Source organism: Arvicola amphibius, chromosome 9 (genome assembly GCF_903992535.2).
Source record: "Arvicola amphibius chromosome 9, mArvAmp1.2, whole genome shotgun sequence".
NCBI lineage: Eukaryota > Metazoa > Chordata > Mammalia > Rodentia > Cricetidae > Arvicola > Arvicola amphibius.
Window position 1 is genome coordinate 119,279,346 of NC_052055.2, and position 25,668 is coordinate 119,305,013.

At 44.7% G+C, this 25,668-nt stretch overlaps 1 protein-coding gene across 1 annotated transcript in view; it reads right to left on the bottom strand.

Annotated features, from left to right (window-relative positions):
* Dnah8 (dynein axonemal heavy chain 8) overlaps positions 1–25,668 on the bottom strand; it is a 225,044-nt gene that overhangs the window by 75,303 nt on the left and 124,073 nt on the right. Inside the window, exons 68-78 of the mRNA XM_038342351.1 lie at positions 24,475–24,642; positions 22,500–22,715; positions 19,848–19,985; positions 18,386–18,513; positions 17,311–17,482; positions 15,356–15,511; positions 12,714–12,869; positions 8,546–8,728; positions 3,322–3,427; positions 1,044–1,296; positions 234–424 (exon numbers count right to left, since the gene is read on the bottom strand). Coding sequence (XP_038198279.1) covers positions 234–424; positions 1,044–1,296; positions 3,322–3,427; positions 8,546–8,728; positions 12,714–12,869; positions 15,356–15,511; positions 17,311–17,482; positions 18,386–18,513; positions 19,848–19,985; positions 22,500–22,715; positions 24,475–24,642 — 1,867 coding nt within the window. The remainder of the gene's footprint in view (positions 1–233; positions 425–1,043; positions 1,297–3,321; positions 3,428–8,545; positions 8,729–12,713; positions 12,870–15,355; positions 15,512–17,310; positions 17,483–18,385; positions 18,514–19,847; positions 19,986–22,499; positions 22,716–24,474; positions 24,643–25,668) is intronic.

Sequence of the window (25,668 nt, forward strand, 5' to 3'; positions counted from 1 at the left end):
CAAGCCCAAATTTTTGGCAAACAGAACTATAGTAGTAGAAATTGAAAGAGACCAGAGGAGGGCAGGAGGGAGATTAAGAGAATAATGCTGCTTTCATTAGGGTACCACACTGTTTCCTCCTGCATCCCTGGAACGGCATCCAAGTATATCAAAGAGCCCACTGGAGCCAGCATCCACCCGTGCTGCTCCTGCTCTCACTCCCAGCCAGCCCAGCCATGCTCCCCGCATCTCACCTTTAATCAGAGCCTGGAACTCCTTGTGCTTGACCGTCCCTCTCTGGAGATCAATCTTTAAGGTCATGAGCAGCACAAAGAGGAATTTGTGGTTCTCGTACAGGCCTCTCACAGAGTATGTAAAAACCTCATATGTCAGGTACTCGATGATATTTGTGATTCTTTTCTGAGGCAGTGGAGACTTTTCAGATCTGCAGTCCATTTTTTTAAAATCAAGGAGATAACAAAAAAAACCCAATTTCTTTAAGACTGGAAATAACAAAACGTGGGTGTGTGTTTGTGTGTGGGGTGCGTGTGTGTGTTTCTCAATCTATTACCACTTTATTTTTTTAAGAACTATTTTTTATTTGTGTGCGTGCGCGCGCGCGTGCACACACACGCACACACACGTGTGCATGCAGTTGTCCATGGAGGCCAGAAGAGGGCGTCATATCACCTAGAGCCAGAATTATAGGAGTTAGTTGTGGGTGCTGGGAACCAAACTCCAGTCCTTTGTGAGAGCCGTGTGTGCTCTTTACTACTGAGCCGTCAAAAATACCCACCTTATTTTTGGAGACAGAGTCTCTCCCTGGACTTGGAGCTCACTGACTGGCTACACTGGCTGGCCCATCCGTTTCTGCTTCCAAGCATGGATTTGCAGATGTCTGCAGCCATGGCCCAGGCCATTTATGTGGGTGCTGAGAACCTGAGTCAAGTCTGCACGTTTCCATGGCAGAGACTTGATAGACGGAGCCATCCCCCCAAGCTACCAACACAAGACTTTAACTTGCCATTTTGAAAATGGCCTAGGGGAAGGCTGGGAGGACTTGCCTGGCCATGGACTGGTCGAACAACTTGAGGAACTGAGCCAGTGACGTCTGGTACATGATGTTGACCATGCTCATCTCTGTGATGAGGAAATAAAGGATGCTGCCACGCGTGGCCGCAGGCCGGAACTCCTCCTGAGCTGTGTTGATCTTGATCTCCGTTTCGGCGGCCACATGGAGTTTTTCGCTAACTTCTGCTGCCGTCTGCTTGGTGATGCGCAGGACACCAATGAGAGACTCATCATCCACCAGGGAACCTGAGAATCAAAGCAGCAGGTGCAGAAAGGAATTACAGACGAACAGGAGGGTTTTTTTTTTTTTTTTTTTTTTTTTTTTTTTTTTCAGATACTGGGTTTCTAACCCAGAGACCACAAGAAGGAGAACTCAACACCAAAGTGTCCCTGGTCCAACCACCACCCAGAGCCTGGATCTTTCTAAACATTCCTACTGAGGGCTCTTCATCCTCCACTCCACCTGAAAAGCAAAAGACAATACGACAATATCTGTTTTGATTTTATGTGTGTTTGTGCATGTGCATGCATGTGTGCATGCATGAGTGCGTGCGTGCGTGCGTGCGTGTGTATGTGTGTGCTCTTGTTTATTTGCTTGCAGGCACATGGCAACCTCAGGTATAGTCCCTCAAGGTCTGACACTCTCTCCCCTTGTATTTTGAGACAGGGTCTCTAATTGGCCTGAGACTTACCAAGTAGGCTAGGCTGGCTGGTCAGCAATACTCAGAAATCTGCTTCACTTGACCTCCCCATACCGAGGTTACAGGCCTGCACCACCACATCTAGATTTTTAAATGGTTTCTAGTGAACCTAACTCGGGCCCATCCTCTTGCTTGGCCAGGCAAGCACATTTTTGGCTGAGCCATCTCTCCTGCCCAACAGGTTCAAATGTTTGAAGACAATGACCCTGTCTCCAGGGGTATTCACCCCATTATCGCCTTGGCAATTCTCGCCAAGGTGACTCCAGGCCATAAGTTCTTCATCTCGGGGTACGAGCTGATGCAAGCACTGTACCCAGGCTGAGGAGCTGGAGGATGAGTGGGACGTTCTCTCCCCACTTCTTGAGTGAAAGGGCACTTGACAGGGACAACCTAGGCCACTCTATGCCTCTAACAAGGATTAACTGGGCTACAGTGGAAGTGTACCTGCTTTTCACTGAGCTCACTGTATGCACACATGTATGGAGGTGTGTATGTATAACGCATGTTTGGGCCACGCTATCCCACAGCCAGAATCATAGCTCCTTTTTGAAGATTTTATTCTGAGACCAGCTCTCGTTAATATAGCCCAATCCCTGTGCCCCAGCCTCCCAAGAAGCTGGGGTTACAGGTGTGTGCCACCACACCTGGCCTTGAGGGCATCCTAAGGGCATCATCATTCTGGGATACTGAGGTGGTTTAGTTTTCTTCTGACCCAGGGATTAAAGTGACAACGGAATGGACTTCTAAGTCAACTACTAACACATGGTGGAATTTAATGGGGCTGCTGGGTTTGCCTAAAGAATACTGCTGGGCTTGTTGATTCTCTTTTCTTTGCACAAAATTTTGGGTTTGTTTCCTTGTTGGGAGCCAATGTCCTGCTGTGTAGCTCTGACTGGCCTGGTGCCTTCTATGTAGCCCTGGCAGCCCACGGCAATCCTCCTGCCTCAGGTACTCCTCCCAAGGGCTGGGGTTACAGGTCTGCACAGAAAACCTTTTTTCTTCAGTGTATGACAGAGAGGGCACCGCCGCAAACTGGGATGTGGTATAATGATTCTGGCTACCCAGAGGAGACAGTACCCTTGACTTCTAAGTGGGAGTCATCTGAGATGAGCCAGGCCCTCGGTTAGACACGTTTTTCTGATTACAAATGGCATGTGCTGTACGTGACCCATCATAGTAGCTTCATTTTGATGCTAAATGAAAGAACTGATTGATTGATAAAAATAAAATAAAAATAAAAAAGACGGAACACACGCGCGTCCCCTGGGCAAGCAAATGAGGCCATCATGAACGCCTAGGTTCTGCTTAGGAGCCCTTGTTTGGCTCAGGAGAGGGTGATTATATCAACAAGATGGTACTAGTCTCAGCCGCTGACTCCAGTTGCTAATTCAGACATCAGATTCCCCGTGGTGTTTCTTTAACGCCTACACGGAAGCCAGCCCGCCTGCTTGTGCGTTGGGAAGTGGGCTATTTCCTCCCATCTGTGGTCACCGTGTCACTCAAGGGGCCCGCAAGTAAATGAGCTCCTTTCTGGGAGCCAGGGCTTGGCGGCCTCTTAAGGACGCGGTACCTTTCGTGGCGCTCAGCTTGTACAGCAGGTTGTCCTCGAGCTCCTTCATCTTCCGCTTGTTGAAAGTCACGTCCTCGAGAAGCTTCACCCTCTCCGACTCCAGCTCCTGTGGTCAAGACACAGACAATGGAACCTGGGCATCCTCGTCACCGGTGCTAACAGAAAACCAGGCTCGCTGGCGTTTTACCAGCAACACCAAAGGGTTCAGCAAAATTGCGTCTCCAACGGCGGAAGAAAGGATTCTCATTAGTCAGACCAATTTATATTTTTGTTTCTCTGGATAATTGAGAAAACGACACTCACTGGCGCTAACATTTCATAGTTCTGGGGCTGAGGGATGGCCCAGTCAGTAACACACCTAATGTACAACTATGGAAACCTGAGTTCAGCTCCCCAAAGACTTTTTACTCCTAAACACTCGGCTGAGTCTCCTGAGAGCCAGGGCATTGTCCTCCTGCAGAGTCCAAGACCACCCTTCAAACCTAGGATGTTTAACGGTGACAGGCATTCTTGTAGATCTAAATCAAAGTGCCCTTAATAACAGTCATCTTTTTACTTATTTTTTCACAGATGTGAAGGGGCATGCATGTGTGCATATGTATGTTTTTACACATGTTGGGGCTCCTACATGTGTGTGGGTATGCACGTAAGGGTGATGTTCAGAATCACCCTGAATTGTTCTTCTACCCTAAACATGGAAGCAAAGTTTCTTATTAAACCCAGAGAGCACAGAGATGCTAGTTCTGCTACTAGAGAGCACAGATATGGCTAGTTCTGCTGCCCAGCAGGCGGGCAGCCTTACCCATCCTGCATTTCTGGGGATCTCAACTCTTCAGGTATTTTAACCTTAGAGCCACCTCCCTGGCTCCATAGCCCAGAAATCTGACATTGATATAGTCTAAATGAAAATAATTTTAATTTTAACAATATTTGTGTGTGTGTGTGTGTGTGTGTGTGTTGTTGCTGTTGTTGTTGTTCTTTTGTTCTTGAGACAGGGTTTCATGTAGCCTGGGATGGCCTTAAACTCACCAAGGAGCTGAGGATGACCTTGAATTTTTTACCCTCCTGTTCCCACTTCCCTAGTGCTGGATTCCAGGTTTGTGCTTGCACCCGCACTGTTTGTGCATTGGAACTGAGGGTTGTGTGCATGCCGAGCAAGTCCTCTGCAGACTAAGCCACATCCTAGCCCTCTGTGACACTCAGGCAGCAGCGTTTCTTCATCTATATGCAGAATCACATTTTGCATTTAGGATTATATTTCAAGGTAAATCAAAGCGCTAACTTGAGAACATTCCTTGCAAAGCTGCTTCAGAAACCCCACTAACTTCAGAAGTCTTCTGAAAGCAAATACATGATCAAAAGCTACAGCCCGGCACTGAGTCAAACGCCTTTCATGACTTCAATCAGTCTGCCTATAGGTTATTTTCATCCAGAATTTAGCATCTAACAGGCAGGAGCTGCAAATTCTTGAGAGCACCCACTTTGAGGCTTGGCAGAGTGGAGGCCTCACCCAACAACGTGCTGACTTTCGCTCCCATCGCTTATTGTCTACCTGGGGAAGGTGGAACCCCTGCAGAGCATCCCAGTGCCACCCACAGTAGTCGCTGCAGAGATGGAACTAACCGCTGTCCTCGAACCCTGACTAGTGTCCCTGCCATCCCACTGGCAGGCTGTGGGGTGCGCTAGGATGGTGACGAGTGTGGCCACGCTTGCAGGAAACTAGCTAAGGAACTGCTTCCACTGGAATAACCATCCCTGGGGATGGAGAGGCGGCTGAGAGGTGAAGCGCTTACTATGCAGGCATGCAGACTTAGGAGGAGGTCCTGACTACCAGCACCGGGGTAAAAAGCTGGACCTGGTGGAGCAAGCCTGGAACTGCGGTGCCGGAGAATTGGAGACAGGGCGATCCCAAGGGTTTGCTGGCCAGTCATCTGGCCTAACTGGCGAGTTCCAGATTCAGTCACAGAATATGTCTCAAAAATAAGGTGGAGAATAATCAAGAAAGACACCTGACATTGGCCTCTGACCTTCATTTGCACAAATGTGTTCATATATACAAATATACACGCATTCACATGTACATATATGTGCACATATATGAACACACACATCGCCACATGCGCATATATGAACACACACATTTTCACATGCACATATGTGTACATATATATGAGCATGCACCTTCACAGGCACATGTGTGCATATATATGAGCACGCACCTTCACATGCACATTCGTGTGCACGTATACGAACACAAAACACACACACCTTCACATACACGTGTGTGTGCACATATATGAATACACACGCATGCGTAGGAAAACCCAAACAATGAAATCACACTTAATTCCTTTTTAATACAATAGGAAAAGGCAGGTATCCTGGGGACCTAAGGGGCTTCCAGGAGGCCTTGGGAAATGTTGTCACAGAGGGGGACAGACCCTCATCCTCTGTGGCCCCATGGCTGTCAGGAGGAGACACTCTGCTTACAAAGCTTGTCTTCAGTGCTCTCCAGCAAGGCTGGCCCAAGCATGCCAGTGGGCGTTTTAAAGAGGCATCAACGTTAAGAAGAGGGATGTGGGCACTGGAGAGACCTTTAAGTAATACAACCTCGTGGGGGAGCTACACCAATGAGAATCCATTCAGAATAGACCAGCAGCACCTGTCGACCCTAGAGGTGGTGGAGGGAGCCAGCTGGAAGGCTAGGGTTATGATGGTTTGCCCCATGTGGGGAACCACTTCTGGTAAGCAAGTAGGATGCCGTTGCTATTTTGCTCCTGAAGGAGAGATGGTGTCACATCTTTTTACCTTCTGCAGCATCTCTCCTCATCCCACGGCCGTCCACCCATACACCTTCCCTTCCTTCTCTTTACCCATCACCCTCTTCCTCTCCCCCCTTATGCCTCTTTGCTCTTATTATTGCTCACCTTGCCTTTTCCTTGAATACGAAGATGAATTATATCAAAGTAAGTGTAAACTATCTTGTGCTTTATGCAAATATAGTTAATATATGCAAATATTTTATGCATAAAATTGAGTTTTCTGAACATCTTAAAAGATATCTAGCTCTTAAAATATTACAGGCCTAAGGTGCTCCTTGCTCCACCAATACCCTTAGTTATACCTAATTGATTCCCCCCTCCAATGCAAATTTCATTTGAAATATTGTTCCTTATATCATTACATTACTGCACTGCAATATCAGAAATCCCAGAAGTGGGTAATGGCCATCCAGGGGAATTTTCTTTTCTCTGGGATCATTGTTTTTATTAAATTTTTCAGGTGTCTCAAGACAATACACAGCTCTACGGATTGAAATGTGCAGAATCAATACACCCAAAGATATAAGAACAGAAGCAGGAAGTGTGTGTGTGTGTGTGTGTGTGTGTGTGTGTGTTGTCTGGGGATGGAGGATAACTGAGTCATATAATTTTCTAACGGAAATTACCACTGAGAAAGAAATATTTTCTTATGCTAACAAGAGGAAATACGATTGGCTTATAACTTCCATATATTTGCTATAACAACATCCTAATCTATTTTATTATTTACACTTGTTTGGTTTTTGTTTGTTTATGGGGGGCATGCAACAACCTAAGAATTGATTCCCTCCTTCCACCATGTGGGTACCAGGGATCGAACTCAGGTCTTCAGGCTTGGTAGCAAGTACCTTTAAGTAAGCGGAGACTGCTTGTTCATTTCCCAGCCACACAGACCCGAATAATAACACGGAAACTCTCTCAGTTACAACACTGTTTGGCCAATAGACTAGGCATATTTTAGCTAACTCTTACATCTTAAATTAACCCATAATTCTTGTCTGTGTTAGCCATGTGACTTGGTATCTTTTATCAGTGAGGCATTCTCGTCTTGCTTCTTCTGCCTCTGGGTGATGACTGCAGACTGAGCCTTTCCTCTTCCCAGAATTCTCCCATTCTGGTCACCTCGTCTATTCTTCCTGCCTGGCTACTGGCCAATAAGTGTTTTATTAAACCAATACAAGTGACAAATCTTTATAGGGTACATATATTGGCCATCCAGGGGAATTTTCTTTTCTCTGGGATCATTGTTTTTATTAAATTTTTTCAGGTGTCTCAAGACAATACACAGCACTATGGATTGAAATGTGCAGAATCAATACACCCAAAGAAATAAGAACAGGAGCAGGAAGTGTGTGTGTGTGTGTGTGTGTGTGTGTGTGTGTGTGTGTTTATTGTCTGGGGATTGAGGATAACTGAGTCATATAATTTTTCTTTTCAAAACAAGAACTCTGAATATAATGTTCTTTGTTTAGCTTTTATCCTGACCATTATCCATAACAACTTGTAACTAATATTCTAAACAAAGAGTATCAGCCATCAAACCATTCAAAGACAAGAGAATAACATATAGTATCTAGATTCTCTATGTATTTTCCATCTTTATGTGGCTTTATTTTAAAATATATTTAATTTTTATTTTTAATTTTTGGGTTTTTTTGAGACAGGGTTTCTCTGTTTATCTTTGGCTCTCCTGGAACTCACTCTGTAGACCAGGCTGTCCTTGAACACACAGAGATCCTCCAACCTCTGCCTCCCAACTGCTGGGATTAAAGGTGTGTGCCACCACACCCAACTACTCTTTTTCTTTCTTTCTTTTTTTAAGAACTTTATCCTTTTTCTTTTCTCTCTCAAGCCTACATATATTTTTAAATACATTGTAAACCATTTAGAAGTTTTTTTTTTTTTATCTGAATCTATCTTTACTGTATCTCTCTCTTTTTCTGACCACGAGAGTCTTTAATTTGCTAAGGAAGTAATGTGGCTAGGATTAAAGCCATGACTTTGAGAGCTGGTGGCCAGTAGCCAGGCAGGAAGTATAGGTGGGGCAACAAGAATAGGAAAATTCTGGGAAGAGGAAAGGCTCAGTCTGCAGTCATCACCCAGATGCAGAGGAAGCAAGATGGGAATACCTCACTGCTGAAAGATACCAAGTCACATGGCTAACACAGACAAGAACTATGGGTTAATTTAAGATGTAAGAGTTAGCTAAAAATATGCCTAAGCTATTGGCCAAATAGTGTTGTAACTAATATAGTTTCTGTGTTATTATTTGGGTCTGGGTAACCACAAAATGAACCAACGGTCTCTGCTTATACCTTTATTTCCTGAGCCATCTCACGGACCCTCCTAATCAATTTTAAACACTTATTGTGAGTTAGAGCTTTTATGTTGAGAGTACTTACCTGTTTCTCTGTTAGAATGACCCTCCTGAGTAACTGGTTCTCGAGTCCCTTCATGGTGACAGTGAAGTCAATGACCGACGTCTTGGCATTGATCTCGGGAGTAAAAGCAGGATTTGGCAACTTTGTGGTGATATAAAGTTTAAACGTGTCCATGATGTCACATTCCTTGTCACCGACCTTCACCTACACAAATTTAAACGTGAAATTAAAAACAGCTTCAAGTTGCCTAAACAAGACCTGCGCGATACCACCAGTGGATGGACCAATGTGGATAGGAGAAGCCCCATACAGCCCAGCCTCTAGAAGAAAGGTTACATGCAATCAATGGCTTCTGAGAGAGGGAGAGGAAGATCCTGACAGGTCATGCAATCCCAAGTGGTCAGCCCTAAGAAGATATTCAAATGAGCAACACTAAATGGTCTCAGTAGGGTGTGTGTGTGGGGGTGTGTGTGTGTGGGTGTGTGTGGGGGGGTAGGTGTGTGTGTGGGTGTGTGTGTGGGTGTGTGTGGGTGTGTGGGTGTGTGGGGGGGGTTGGGGTGTGTGTGTGGGGGGGTGGGTGGTGGGTGGGTGGGGGGGGTGGGTGGTGGGGTTGTGGGTGTGGGGTGTGTGTGTGTGGGGGTTGTGTGTGTGTGTGTGTGGGGGGGGTGTGGGTGTGGGGGGGTGGGTGGGTATGTGGGTGTGGGGGGGTGGGTGGGGTGTGTGTGGTGTGGTGTGTGGGGTGTGTGTGGGGGGGGTGTGTGGGTGTGTCGTGTGGGTGTGTGGGTGTGGTGTGTGGGGGTGTGTGGGTGTGTGTGTGTGTGTGTGGGTGTGTGTGTATGTGGGTGTGGGGGGGGGGTGTGGGTGTGTGGGTGTGGGGAGGGGGTGTGTGACAAGAATAACTGTAAAAGAGGTCATGGATTTGGGAGTATGTAGGAGGATACAGAAGGTGCTGGAACAAAGAGAGGGAGGGTGGAAAATGATGTAAATAAGTACGAAATTCTAAAACAAAATTTTAATCTAAATTTTTAAAAGGATACAAATCTTGTATAACCCGAAAGAAAGAAAACAGTTTGAAAGAAGCAGGGGCTGGGGCATTGAGAGTTTGAGATAGGAATGGGTTCCCCATGGGGTCAAGGCTGTTGACGTGTGAATCAATTGGGAAGGAGAGTTGGGAAATTTTAATCACAGATCTTAAATAACAAAGCCTGTCCAACTTAGAGTGATTCATATTTGTCCTTCTGCCTGGAGATGTTCTTAGCTGCCATCCAAAGCAAATGGAATGAAAAGCTGATCTAAAACCAACAAGGAATAAAGGAAAACCTGGACACGTCCAAGACCTGACTTTAAATTCCAACATTTATCAACTCCCACAATTTTATTATTTTCCCCTAGACAGCGAGATTATATCTGATGCAGAGCTGGTTTTAGAAACCATCACTTCTTTACTGCATTTCAGAGCCGCATCTCTAACATATTTGACAACAGAGTCGATATGATTTTCAAAATAAATATTAGAAACATAATATCAACCTTAAACTCTACTATTTGTAGTATATTGAAAAACAGAATTTTTACTTTTTGTGGTTTTGGGAACAGGGTTGCTCTGTGTAACAGCCCTAGTTGTCCTAGAACTAGCTCTGTAGACCAGGCTGGCCTTGAACTCACAGAGATTCACTTACCTCTGTGCCACTACTGCCCAACTTGTGTGTGTGGGTGGGTGTGCGCGCGCGCATGTGACATTTTTACTTTTTAAAAACCAGGTAGAAACCATAACATTTTTAAATGACTTAAATTTCTAATGAGTCCTGATTGGACATGGGATGGGAACCTTGCTACAACCTCTGACACATCCTCAAACTGAGGATGAGAATCCAAGGTCCTGTAAGCAACCTCAGTAATGGCGGCTCTGTAACCTCTCTTACAAAACAAGCCAGGCCCAGAAGGACAAGCACTATACACGACTTTACCCTTACACATGGAATCTAAAAGGGTGGAGCTCCTAGAAGCTGAGAATCCAACACAGGATATTTGGTGCAGGGAAGGTGAGGGTAAGGGGTGGCCTGGGTGTTGGGGGAGGGCTGGTCAAAGAGCACAAAATTCCATTCCTAGTCTGACATATTCCAGACATCTATTGCACAGATGGGCACCAAAGGGGCTAGTCATTCATTCGACTGTATATTACACAATATACATGAACAACAAGACACCGCATGGTACCCTTTGAATATATATATATATAATCTCTATTTGTCAACTAAATGGGTTTTTTAAATTTTGTGTGTGTGTGTGTATGAGTGTTTTGCCTGCATGTATATATCTGTACCACATGCGTGCCTGGTTGCCACAGAGGTCAGAAGAGGGCTTTAGATCGCCTGGAACTGGAATTACAGGCAGCTGTGAGCTGCCCTGTGGATGCTGGGAACTGAACCCATCCTGGAAGTGCAGCACGGGCTCTGAAGAGCTGAGCCTCCTTCCAGCTCCCATCAACCGAACACTTCTAAGAATGATTCCAAACTGTGGATGAGCCCACAACAGCCAAAGCAATCACCAAGATTTTATTCTTGGCTCCATTTTCTTGGAAAGAAAATTTGCACTTTGTAACCTCACGGGAAAACAAAAGGAATTCTTGTGGATTGACTCAGTTTTATTCATTAAATTAAATTCACTCTTCCAGGCTTCAGTGGATTATCAATGCTCCATATGCATTTGTTGAAGGTGTAGGGCTGGGAGAAGGTTCAGGAGTTAATTGCTTGTCACGAAAGCATAGTGACTGAAGTCTGGATTCCCAGATCACATGAAAGTTGCTGGGTGAACCTGGCAACCCACCTGTAATTGTAATTCCAGTCTCTGAAAGCAAAGACTGGAAACCCCAGAGCAAGCTAGCTAGGGAGGCTAGTCACGTCGGTGAACTCTGAGACCAGCCTCGGTGACTAAGGAGGAAGGCTGCTGGAGAATGACTCATTCTACACGCATACACATATGCATACACGCACACACACATGTAAATGGGGGGGGGGAATTCACGCTGTAAAGAGAACCAGGTAAATCTATGTTTAAGAAGAAAACCCACGTTCCTCACATCTTCCCTAGTAGTCAGGGAATTTAACAAACTGGAAGTGAAATAATTGAATCTAAATGCTGTCATTTATCAAGAAATAAAACCAATGAACCTTCAAAGTAGAGAATGAGACCAATTAAAAAAAGAGACACTTATATTGAAAACAATTTGTGTTGGCATCAGCAGTTGGGAAGAATTCCGTGGCTTCTAGCAAAGTCAATGAGTTTAGACTGAAAGTTAGTAAAGACAGAAACGAACAAATCAATGTCTACAGGTTTTATTAAAATGTTATTTTCTTCAGTGAGGAGATCCAGGTTTTCTTGGATTTGTATATGTATTTAGCTTGCAAAACCACTTTTCTAATATACAGCTAATATAATATATATGTCATTTCCGTGTAACGCTATTATACTGTTATTAAGATAAGAAACCTGTTTCCTTAATGTGTTACTTCATTTCTACCAACTGAATACTCTTGCAAGGATACTGCTCTTCTGGGGCTTTGTTTTATATATTATAAAAACAATGAACACAATCAGAATTGCATGGCGCCCACCAATAAGCACATTTCAATTGTATGTATCCATTAAGGGTAAAATTTCAAGAACTCTTTCAGTAATTTTGTCAGGTACACTACATTGCACCCTATAAATATGTGTGATTATTTTTAAATTAAGAATTAAATCAACTCAAAGCAGAGTAAAGTTGGAGCTGGAGGAGATGGCTCAATGGTTAAGAACAATATTGCTCTTACAGAAAACCCAAGTTCAGTTCCCAGCATCCACACACTAGCCGCTCATCGTCACCTTTGCTGCCTATTCCAAGGGATCTGGTGCCCTCTTCTGGCCTCTGAGGGCACCTGCACTCACATGCACACACCCCACACACAAACGGACACATAATTAAAATAAATTATGTTTTAAAGAGAAAAGCAATAGCTACCACTTTGGAAGGGAAAAGGCAAAAAATAAGCTGTTGGTGTCTAGAAGCAATCATCTAGAGGAAACAGCCCATCTGAACACACTGGTTTCCAGTGTACAAAACATCACCACCCCAAAAAGACAGCTAGACCACTGAGCCTGAGGCCAAGTGGAGGCCACCAGTGTTCTTTATCCTTTAGGAAACACTCACCTTGAAAGCGGTGCCCGATTTAATGAAGTTCTTTTCGAGTACATTATCCAGAGCAGGGTCCAACTCCTCTCGAATGTCCTCAATGAGAAGGGGGCGACCCAAGGAGAGGCTGTCCTCCAAGTGTGTGCGGAAATATTTATGGTTCAGAGACGTCACCTGAAGATAAAGAGCCCCTTAGTCTAAAACATCCCTGACAGCATTCCGGGTGCTAAGTGGAAAGCAAGCCATCTGTTGGATGGCTGGCTGGGAATTGAAAGGGCAATGTCAAAGAATTAAATAAAAGTATCAAGCAAGAGTTCATTCCCAGAACCTGGAGAGTGCTGACCATTGAAACAGTGTCTCTGGTCCAGAAGAGAAGGGACACGCACAGATGGAATGCCAGAGCTTATCTTATTAAATGCCACGGACTCATCTTATTAAAACTTAAGCAACTAGAGAATCACTCACACACGGCAAGGTGCCATGAGTATTTTTGATATGTATTTATCTTCTCTGGACTCTCTGAGATGCATGGGTGACAAGGAAATAAATATAAGAATGTCAGGCGGCTGGAGAGAGGTTGTGGGGGTTAGGGGAGCTTGCTGCTCTTCAAGAGGACCCGAGTGCAGGGCCCAGCATACACACTGGACAGCTTACAGCCACTTCAGCTCCACCTCCAGGGATCTGAGGCCCTTTCCGGCCCTTACCAGTACTTCACTCACGCGCGTAGATCCATGTGTAGAAACGCAGGCGCACACATCACAAAGCTAAAATAAGTCTTCAAGGATGATGTCAGAAGTGATACACTGAGAAGCAAGGATCTACCCCAGAACTCAGAAGAAAATCTGTCTACACTTCAGCATTAACTGTCGCCTTTGTTGTAGGCTTCTCATAAAAACTCTTTATAGGGTTGGAGGGGATTCCCCCCCTCTTCTTAGTTTACTGGCAGCTTGATCATGAATGGGTGCTGGATGTTAATGAGTACTCTCCCCACATTTATCAGGATGGTCACATGATATCCCCAGTAGTGATGGCCCACTCTGATGAAGTCATTTAGATTCAATAAATACTGGAATTGCTACACTATGTAAGCGCCGTGCCAAAAATATAAACATGGAGAAAACCATAAACATGACTAGCAGGAAGTTTATGGTTCAGCAGAGAGAAATGTGCAAAAAGCAATAATTCAAGTAGTCATACTCGGAGTCCAGAACAGAACTACAGATAAACACAGACAGGTCTTGGGGTGGGCGATATAAAGCCGGGGATGCAGAGAAGTCCTGACGGAGCAAGCATTAGAGAGAGGCTTTGAAGGAATACTGATAAAGACTTTGGTCTAAGGTCATCACTGTGAAAAGATATTCTGATTAGCAAAAGAAATATAAGCAAAATTATAACAAGTCAGGACCCCATCTCAAAAAAAAATGGAGAGACCAGGGAGATGGCTCAGGCTACTTGCCAAGCCTGATGACCCGAGTTCTATCCCTGGCACCCACATGGTGGAGGAAAGAACTGACTCTTGCATGTTGTCTTCTGGCCCCCCTATGTACACTGCGGCACACGAGCATGTGGGCACACACACACACACACACAAAGAGAGAGAGAGAGAGAGAGAGAGAGAGAGAGAGAGAGAGAGAGAGAGAGAGAGAGAGAGAGAGAGAGAGAGAGAGAGAGAATAAGTTTTAAAAATTCATGGGGCATGAGGAATTCAGGGAACAGGATCTAGGAAACACTGAATAGCCCATATTGCTAGCTGACCAGTGGCAACATTATCCCCAAAGAGGTCAAAATTGTCATAATCCTGGCCTTATCTAACCCAGTTTTAAAATTAACACCAGAATAGGCTCTACAGGCAATGCTGGACCTGGGTGCACTATATGGTGCCAAGTACCTGGGTGAGGCTGGCAGCTGAGGGGGCACTACTTCTGCTGCTTTCCTATTAGTTCAAACTCAAAGTCCAAAACAAAAGCCACATTCTCCACTGGCCAAAGTAACCGTGCCAGGGAAGTGAAGAGGAATCAGGAGAGTGGGATCAAGAATGGAAAGAGACTAGGGAGGTGGAGGTAGGAGGATCAAAAGTTCCAAGTCATCCTTGTTCACACAGTAAGATCTAGGCCATCGTGGGATCCAAGAATCCTAAAAATAATGAACAAATAAACAAAAAGAATGTGAAAGAAACGACGTCATCAGAGCTGTTGCCCCGAATGCTGCTACACACGAGTACAAATGAGCAAACACTGGCCAGAAACATGACATTACAGTTTACATCTGGAATGTTCTCAAAGGGCCATGGGTTAAAGACTTGGTTTTCAGCCTGGAGCCACTGGGAGATGCAGCATGGATAGGAATGAGTTTACACCTCCAGGCCATGCCTTTAAAGCAACCAAGCACCACAGCCCCTTTCTCTCTCTTCTCTTCTGCATTCTGGCCACAGTGAGCTGTATTGCCACATACTGCCGCCATGACAGCTGCCTCACCCTAAAACCATTGAACCAACTGATAATGGACTAAACTCTCCCAACAAACTCTCTTTATAAACTGGTTAATCTCAAGCATTCGCGACAGTCATAACTGCAAGGCGACTAGCACAGGTGAAAACATCATGAGTGTCTGCTGAGACTCCGAGAAAACTATCATTTATACACACGCTGAATGAGACGCACCTGCAAGTCGTTTTCTTTTTCCTTTGATTTAATCCACGTCTTCCCCTGAGTCTGGGGATCGATGAGGAGAGGGTATCTGGTGGCCTTTGTCACGATGATGCCATTCTGAATAGACAAGTCATCGCCGGGTAATCCCTGCAGGCCCCACTCGCCAATCTGAAGGGGAAATGGGCAAGTACCCGTTCAAAGACCGGGAATGTGTTCATCACTAGTTGAGCGCTTATAATGGAAAATGGAAATAATTTAAACACGTTTTCTCTTTGGGACTCTGCAGCTGGTGTCTGGGGTGAGGGTGGGGGAGCAAACCAACCTGCAAATGTGAGCTGAGTGATGTCAAGTTTAGAAAGCAAATTTAAATATTTATCTTTCATATTTTTATTTTGTATATGTGTATGTGTAGGGAGTAGTTTTGTACACACGAGTGTGCTGCTTGCAGAGGCCGGAAGAGGGAGCTTATTTCCCCTGGATATCTGGAGTTACAAAGGCTGTGAGCCACCCGACATGGCTTCTGAGAACCAAACTTGGGTCCCCACTCTTGATCTGTTTTTCCTCTTAGGCTGTATATATGTTTTATGCTTACAGAGATTGTGAAGGAGGCCAATACCAGAGAATAAGATAGCCCCCAGCTCCCAGAATGTCTTCTGTCTGAGAACCTGGCCTTCGGTTCTGCCTACAAGGCTTACGGAAGGTAACTACGCAGCTGGAGAGACGTTGGCTGAGATAAGCTGGCAGGAGTTCAGCAGTGGTAAGTATGACTGTGTCCTTCCCCAAATTTAAGTGGGATAGCATCACAGTCAATGAAATCTCTGGAGATCCAGTGAGCCAAGCAGTGTCTACCTTTGCTAAATTACCCCAGGCCCTCCAAAGACCCAGATTCATGAGGACTACCTGGATCCACCTTGCCTTCCAGGACCCGGTGTCTCCTGTACACAATCTACTCCCTGTAAGGATAAGTCTAACATTGTTTGAGCTAAAGGCTGCTTTTCAGCCTTTAACTACAGAGCACGGGGGATTCAAAGCGCTGTCTCCCCAAGGAAGCAGCAACTGGTGCCTGTTGGCAAAGCTGAAACACAAGTCGATCTGAACACAGGAGCCTGGCAAGTTGTGCTGAAAACTGACATTGGCACCAAAATCCCAGCAAGTCAGGCCTGCCATTCGTCATCAGCACCAGAGCTCGCTGGGAAGTTAGCCACTCGTGACGGCTAGTCTTGAGTGTCAGCGTGAGTGGGTTGGTAGACACTTCTGGGCCGCCTGGGAAGGCCTGGGAGAGGTTCCTCTGGGGAGGGAAGACCCACGTGGAATTCGAGTGGAACCATCCATCTAATGGCTGAGGTCCCCCACTGAATGAAAAGGAGAAAGTGAGCTTTGCACTAGCATCCCTCCCCTGCTTCCTGACTGTGGATGCAAAGAGACCAGGTACCTCACAACCCCACCTCCATGGCTTGCCCGCTCATGATGGACTGTGCCCTCAAACTCTAAGTCGAAGTGAAGCCTCCCTTCCTTGTTTGGTTTTTCTCTGTTTATTCTGTAACAGCAATAATGCACTAATGTACTATAATATCTTAGGTGTGTATATATACATATATATATATGTATATATATAATAATCCCTAAGTATGTTATGTATGTATCCCTAAGTATGATATGTGTATCACACTTACATATATAATATACTAGGATACCAATATATATATATATATATAATGCCTAATGTATATCATATTTAGATACATAATATACTATAGTATGTAGGCAGCAACTGCCTTTGCCTCAAATCTTTGAAAGAGAACATAAAAAAAATTAACAGTTCAAGTAATGGAAAGCCATTTATGCCATCTTAGTTAACGGAAGCAGCTTCCAATTGCAGGAAACTAAGGCAGACCTTTGACTTTTTGCTGACGGTGGGAAGTGAAACAGGGCAGGAATTCCAGTGTGGTGGGGGAGGTCACACTTACAGTCGGAGGGTCCACCAGCATGGCGATGAGATTCAGGTTTTCCGTGAAAGGGATCTTCCGCGCTTTCAGCTCTAACTCCCACTGGTCTTTAAGCAAATAGTTCCTGAATATCTGGTTGAAAGGGCCGAGGTAGGAGAGAAAGCCTGTGCACAGCAGAACGTCACCTACGAGTCTGTGGGGAGAGCAATGCAGCCGCTGAGGCCCAGTCCTCAGGGCGAGTCCCTGGGGGAGCTACGGGGCAGACTTGCTTTGCCATAGGGTGTGCGGCACAGACTTTCCTTGCCCCTGACGGGGAAAGACTGTGCAAAAAAACAGCCCTAAACACAAAGGGGTAGGAGGGGTCACATCTGGGTGGCTCGGGGGATGTAAACAGACTCTTCCTGAGTGAGGATCGTGCTCTCTTCTTATTGCACAGCCTATTCACTGCCTGTCTTAGCAAACACTTAGTGTGTCTTTGTGCATATGTGTGCACATTTGTGTGTGCAGGAAGCTATGCACACGCACACATGAACACAAGCACGTGGGCAAGCTTACATGCTTGTATACATACTCTAGAGGTCATTGTCAGATTTCAATCCATAGGTGCCATTCACACACACACACACACACGCACGCTGTTTTTTGAGACAGGGTTTCTTTTCTCTTTGGCTTGGAGTTCACTGGGTGACCCACAAGTCTCAGGGATCCACTTGTCTCTTCACCCTCCTACTTCTGGGATTCCAGAGGTGCACCACACCACACTGGCTTTCGACATCTTTGCATGGCAAGCCCTTCACTGACTGAGTTTTCTCTCCTGCTCAATGCACATGTTCAAAATCACTGAGGGTAAGCCCAGGGGACCACACAAGTGTCAAGTGGTCCTGGCAAACCCAAACATTGCTAGCTGTGCCTCCAGCTAGAAACTCACGCTGCAGAGCTACATGGGGGGCCCTTTGCTTTCTCCTTCAGAGGTGTGTTTGCAGCCACGGGGGGATGCAGACAAGTGTGGATGGTGTAGGCTTCATGTCTCAGTGTGACAGAGAGGTGGGATGGGAGGGATGACTTAGAAGGGAACCCACAAGACTAAGACTCCTACCTATTGATCTGCGCTCTGAACTCTTTGCTTTGCTGGGTCCACCGGACTTTTTCTCCACTCAGCCCATCGATGAGCGTGGAGGCCGCCTGCATCTTCTTCCTACACATGTCTGCATCGTTGAGCAGATCCTGCACTTGGAAATGAGAAACAGCTCAGACAACATTTCAGAGCATTTGAGCAGGGGTGTGTTGTGTTCACACATAAAACCACACGGAGGAATTTCTCAGTTTGCAAAATAAATGCAGTTAGAAAGTAATGGAGCGACAAATTACCATATTAATTACAATTTGATCCTTCATTCATAAGACAGCAGTTTGGTTATTGTTTTTTAACCTTGTAAGATTTCAAGGATATATGTAAAAAGGACAGGGGATGTAGCTCAGTTGGTAGGATGCTTGCCTAGCATGCATGAAGCCTTAGGTTTGATTCCCGGCATCACATGAAGCTAGGCATGATAGTGCATGCCTGTAATCCCAGCACCCCACGGGTGGGGCTTCAGAAGGATCAGAGGTTTAAGACCATCTTTGGCTGAGCAGCATGAAACTCTGTCTCTCAAGTGAACAATTAGTTACATAAAAAAATAAATGAGGCTAAAATTCAAGGATATTTTATAAGAAAGACTCTAAAATTGTATAAAGTAGTATTTCTATTCAATATTTTCCAGAAAACAATAAAGGTAAAAATGATGCTATTCTTTTAATTAGTCTTTCAGTCAGTATGCAAAATAACGGGTTTCGTTATGGCATTTCCATACATCATATAATTATACTTCGCTCATATTCATTTCCCTGTTGCTGCCCCTCCCCTTTTGATGGTTCTGTTCCTCCCTGAGCCCCAAGTTTCCCTTCTGTTTTCATGTAATTTACAAATAGATGATAGATAGATAGACAGACAGACAGACAGACAGACAGACAGACAGACAGACAGATACTGCTAGATGGGAATAAATGGATGGAGGGACGGACGGACGGATGGATGGATGGATAAAGAAATATCCAGGTAGACATAGATGCATATTTATGTGGCTGGATAGATACAGGCAGGAGATGATAGCTGGTAGATAGATAGATAGATAGATAGATAGATAGATAGATAGATAGATAGATAGATAGATAGACAGAAGATAGATACATAGATACATAAGATACACAGATGATAGACAGATAGATGAATGGATGGATAAGACAGATATGAGTAGACAGATAAACAGAGATAGATGGATGTAAGATTGGGTGGCAAGACTAGATTCCACATATGAAAGAAACACACTATTTGAGAAACAAAATTACTGAAGATAAGCGTGCGCCCTGATTTAAACGTTATCCCATGCACACACGCACTGAAGCATCACATGGTACTCATCAAGGATGTCCATGTTTTGTGTGTAAGCTTAAAATCTACACTAATTTCAATCCAGAGCGACTTCCAGTGGAGCGTCAGGACAGCACTTCCCCCAGCTCACCATTTTCTCATTCATGGCTGCATCGAACTTGGCCTGCACTTTATCCAGCTCAGCCTGCTTCTCATCCAGCAGCGCCTGGGCCTTCCCCAACTCTGCATTGGCCACGGCCAGGCGGCCTTCCTGCTTGGCCAGGTTTGCCTGGGAAGAAGGGGCAGAGGTTCACCAGAGTCACACGAGCTCTATGAAACATTCATGATTTTAGTTCGTAAATTATCGCATAAATCACAGAATTTTTTGCAGTGGATGCTACTTCTGAGGTCATCTGTTTCAGGGCAACAACTGGGGAGGCAGGATGTCTTGGGGGCATTTTATTAATTTTCCCCTTTTAATTATTAATGTTCACTATGAAAAACACAGAAAATGCAACAACGCAAAGAAAGAATTAAAAACCTTGATTTTTTTTTCCTTAGATATAAGCACTGTGTTAAGGAGGCACTAGATGCCATTTTTATTCTTTTCACTTAATAGACTCTAATTATTGCCCCACATCCCTAAAATATTTTTAAATAAAAAAATCATTTTATGTGTTTGGGTGTTTTGCCTACACGTATGGCCTAGAAGAGGGCACTGGATCCCCTGGAACTGGGGTTGTGAACCACCACGTAGATGCTGGGAATTGAACCCAGGCCCTCTGAAATAGCAGTCAGTGCTCTTAACAGCTGAGGCATCTCCCCTTAAATGCTTTTCAGCTGGTGATAAGACTTCGTGATGTTCACCCATTTGAATGCACCTTAGTTTACTAATATTTCCCTACATTTATGCACATTATTCTTCTCTCTGGTTTTTAATTCTTAAAAATGACACAAGGATAATTACCACTGGATAAGCCAGCAGTTTGGTTTGCGGCTTTTGTAAAGATTCTTTGGAAACAAAGTTGCTGTAACAGTAGATAGCTTTTTTCTTTTTCTAAATCCTACAAAATGGTAATTATCTGTTCCTTACAACTTTAAAATAATTAATCACTAATACATAGCCAGAGCTCTCTGGGGTAGATTCTGATTAACGTCTCATTTTCTTTCCTGTTTACTTGTTTGCTTGCTTATTTATCTAGGCAGGTTTTCATTATGTAGACCAGGCTGGTCTCAAACTCCCAGAGACCCACCTGCCCCTGCCTCCCAAGATCTGGGCTTAAAGGCATGAGCCACCGTGCCCGGCCCAGGTAAAGCTGCCTCTGACCCCCTTGATCTGTCAAGGACCAAGAGCAGATGCCACAGTTTCCCACCAGAGCATTTTTGTTGGTTCCCACTCAAGATACAAATGGATTTTTATGCCTTTTTATGTTTTATTTAATTCAATACTCTCTTATTTCTTTGGTGACACATTATTATAATTGGATCTTTGCATCATATTTTTTATTAATTAAAAAAACTTTGCTTTTATGAGCCTTTACTCTGAATTCTGAATTTCTACTAAGATTTCATTTGGTATCTTCGTTTGGGGTGTGTTTTCTGTTTTCCCATCGTTTCCCTCTGTTAAAACTTTATTTTCTATTTCATTCAAAATTTTGAGCTTAAAGGGGCAGTCACATATTAAAAGGCTTCTCCAGAAGAATGGCGACGCTCAGCTTGCCCAACCATTTTCTAGCCGCAGAACAATCAACTACAACGTTTTCAGGTTAGTAGGGGTGTGGGGGTTGAGTTTAAGGCCCTGGGGTATGTTGGGATATGTTGTGCATAGTTGAATCCCTAAAGGTGACTTTTGTCTCCTTAAACACAGAAGACACCCTCACTGGGTGTAGGACGATGTGTGTGTGTGTGTGTGTGTGTGTGTGTGTGTGTGTGTGTGTGTGTGTGTGAATACGTGTGGGTGAGGACAGAGATCACCTCAGGTATCATCCCTTGAGAGCCGTCCATCTTGTTTTTTGAAACAGGGTTTCTCACCCCTTACTCAGAGCTCACCCGCTGGGCTCTGCTGACTGGTCATAGAACCCCAGGGATTACAGCCACGCCACCTGCCTTCTGGGGATCAAACTTTGGTCTTTACTCTTGCAAAGCAAGCCTCACTGGTTGAGCCACCGCCCAACCCCTGGCTTTCTCTCCTTTTACAGGGAACTCAGGTCATTCATCTTAAATTGAACAAGTCTTCATTCAGTGTTTGCGACCGGGGACATTTATAGGCGCTGATCCGCACCTCTGCAAGCTTAGTGTGGAATGCCATGAGCAAACTCAGTCCCCAGTCTCTCAACTTTGAGAGGCATGCCAAGCTTGCCTTTGTGGCAACTTGATTATTATCCTGACAAATTAATTTCTTGTTGACGTGAACAAATTAGTTTCTGTTGTCTGCATTGCCAAGAAGCATTCACTAGATATAAAAAAAAAGAAAAGAAAAGAAAAAAGAAAGAAAAGAGAGGAGAAACTTTAAAGGGCATAAAATTTAAAAAAAAATAGACATCCTGGTCCACGACTTTAGTCCCAGTAGAATTAATCCAAGAGGAAGGCACAGGCAGGCAGATCTCTATGAGCATCAGGCCAGCGTGGTCTGCTGGGCCAGCCAGGGAACAAAAGATTACAAAATTTAAAATTAAATAATAAAATTAAAACATGGCCACAGAAACATTTGCCCATATTGGTCTAAGTTACAGCCTGTGTGCTCACAGGAATTCTTATGATTGATTTTACCAGGAACTGATTTACAGGGAAGAGGGAAATTTACCTTCAGAGGCAACACCTCCCTATTGATGCCATAAAATATTGCCATAGCAAGCGTCCAGGACAGCAAGCCAGCCACATTCCCACAGACTTTTTTGGCGCTTTCAAAAGTGTAATCCTCCATATTAAAATAGGGCTGCAGCAGCTCTACTGTCTCTTCGTTGATGGTGTCCTTGGGGAACTGCTGCAGGCTCCACAGGAATCCCGTAGCGCTCATCAGCTGGAAGACAGTATGGCAATCTCTCAGGTCTGGGAGAAAAGAAATCCTGCCTTCCTGCATTGGTATGGAACAGTCAGATATGGTTGTCTGAATGAAAATGGTCCCTACAGGCTCACATATTTGAGTACTCCGTCCCTGGTCGGTGGAACTGTTTGAAAAGGATTAGGAGGTGTGGCCTTGTCAGAAGAGGTGTGCCACTGGGGGCAGGCTTTGAAGATTTAAAAGCCCGCCCACATCATTCTCAATCAGTCTCTGCCTTGTGGTTGTATTTCAAGATGTGAGCTCTCAACTACTGCTCCAGTGCCAAGCCTGCCTGTCGCCATGCTCCCACCATGATGATCTGAAACCGTAAGCTTCAAATAAACCCTTTCTTCTGTAAGCTGCCATGATCATGGTATCCTATCACAGCAATAGGAAAGTAACTAGGACATCAACTGATTCCTTTTTCAAAGAGGTAGGCATCAACTGCCTCTAAACACACCAAACCCACTGGTAACTGCCAGCTTAAACCTATAGACTGACAATTTTTTCTAACTTTATGGGAGAAAGAGAGAGAGAGAGAGAGAGAGAGAGAGAGAGAGAGAGAGAGAGAGGAAAATCCACATTCCTGGGCAGTATCTAAATACCGCCAACTGTAAAGACCACCTTCTGGATATGGGGCTGGACCGACATCAAAGCTGGTTAATGTGCCACTGGTTCTGGGCATATCTCATTTTTTTAAATGGTTTTGAGTGAGGTGGGATCCCCCCTCTGCATGCTGTGATTACCATTAATGAATAAAGAAACTGCTTTAGACCTATAGCAGGGCAGAACTTAGCTAGGCAGGGAAAACTAAACTGAATGCTGGGGAAAAGAAGGGCGGAGTCAAGGAGAAGCCAAGGAGCCGCTGCTGGAGACAGACGTGCTGAATCTTTGCTGGTAGGCCACAACTTTGTGGTGATGCACAGATTAATGGAGATGGGTTAAATTAAGATGTAAGATCTAGCCAATAAGAAGCTAGAGCTAATAGGCCAAGCTGTGATTTAATTAATATACTTTCTATGTGATTATTTTGGGAGTCTGGGTGTCCGAGAAATGAAAAGCAGCCTTCCTTACTACATTTAAGCTTCTAAATCTATGTACATTTTGAGTGATACAGTGTTATAATTTGGATCTTGCATATCCCTCTTGGTAGAACAGAAAGCACACAGCACTCAGGAAGTGGGGCCAGACTGAAGGTCCATCTCCAGTGACCCACCTCCTCTCGCAAGGCTCCACTTCCTGAAGCCCACATGACAATTTTCAAGACAGAGCTACCCATTTGGCACGAAGCATCTGAATGTATCAGTCTGTGGAGCACATTCCACATCCAAGAAACAGAAACAGGATATTATAATTACAGCCCTTCCCAGTCAAACACTAAACAGGGACACTAGAACCCCGCCCTTCCTCTTCCTCCCTTTACTTCCTGCTCCAGCTAAGTAGCTTCCTCTGCCGTGTGCTTCAAACACCAAGTGGCTCCTTCCTTACCACAGGCTTAAAGTGCCATTCAGTCATGGCCTGAAAACAAAACAGTGAGCCAAAATAAACCTTTCCATTTTATAAATTTATTCTCATGGGTACTAAATGATGGTGATGGAAAAAATACTTAACGAGGTGAAGTTGAAGCTAAACTCTTGAATAGGTGGCAGTTGGCTGCAACCTGCCAGCTTGTCGGGCTGATTCTCCACGTCCTGGGACATCTGATGTACCTCACGAGACTTACCAAGGTTCTCCTTACCTTTAATGACTCGCCCCACGAGGGCTTGCAGCAAGGCTTCTCCGGGTCCATACTAACAGGGTCAATCTTCTTCTGGAATAGCAACAGCACACAGTCCATGATCCTCATAATCAGATGAGGCGGTTTGGCGAGCTTCCTGACCGTGGCAATGTCATTTGGTTTGATGGTCTGTGGTTGGGATTAGGAATCAATATCATCTCTTTTTCCTGAGTGGTACTAACAAGCTTATATATGGAAACCTAATACTTCTAAGTGGTTAAAGCAGAAAACAATCAAAAACACATTTCTTTATCTTCCGATTCCTAACATGATCTCCTCAAGGGATCAAACTCTAAGGTTTCTGCATAATGGCTCCTTCATGGTTGAGCTCCGATTTCTGTTAGCCTTTAATCCTGCTCTGTTGCCACTTCAGTTGACTGACTTAAGGGGTCACTATCACTCATAGCTCCCTGCCCAGACCTCTGCTAACATAACTGGTATGTAACAGTTAGACAGCTTGCATCCTAGCCCCCGGGACGCAAAGACAGGAGGCTCTCAGGGGCTTGCTGGCCAGCTAATCTAACTGAATCAGCCCCAGGTTCAGTGAGAGACCCTGCCTCAAAAAATAAGGTGGGGAGTGGCAAAGTTAGACATCTGATGTCAAATTCTGCTCTCCATTCATACTTGCATGCAGATACGCATATACCTGTGCACATGTGTAAGCACACACAAACATGTACATATGCATACAACACATACAAAAATGGAGAAAAATGTTTTTAAAGAGAAAGGAGACAACTTCCTGAATATCAGAAATCTTACTTTTAGTTTTCATTTTTAAGGCTGCCCTGTCTCTGGAAGGGGGAGAAACTCCATGGAAACCAGAAAAACTATTACAGCATATGGCTTATGAAAATATGCTTAGGACTGTGAGCTGGATTTAGATGAAGTCATTGCCTGGTGTGATGGTTTGAATGAAAATGGCCCCATAGGCTCATATGCATAAATACAGGGTCCCCAGTTGGTTTGAACTGTTTGGGAAGGATTCAGAGGTGTAGTCTCATTGAAGGTGTGGGGAGGGGTGCTTTGAGGTTTCAAAAACCTCAAAGACTCAGGGCATCCCCAGTGTGCTCTCTGCCTCCTGTTTGTGGGAGGCTGTGTGAGATCTCAGCTGCTGCCACAGCTGCCTACCACGAGACTATCATGAACATTAGC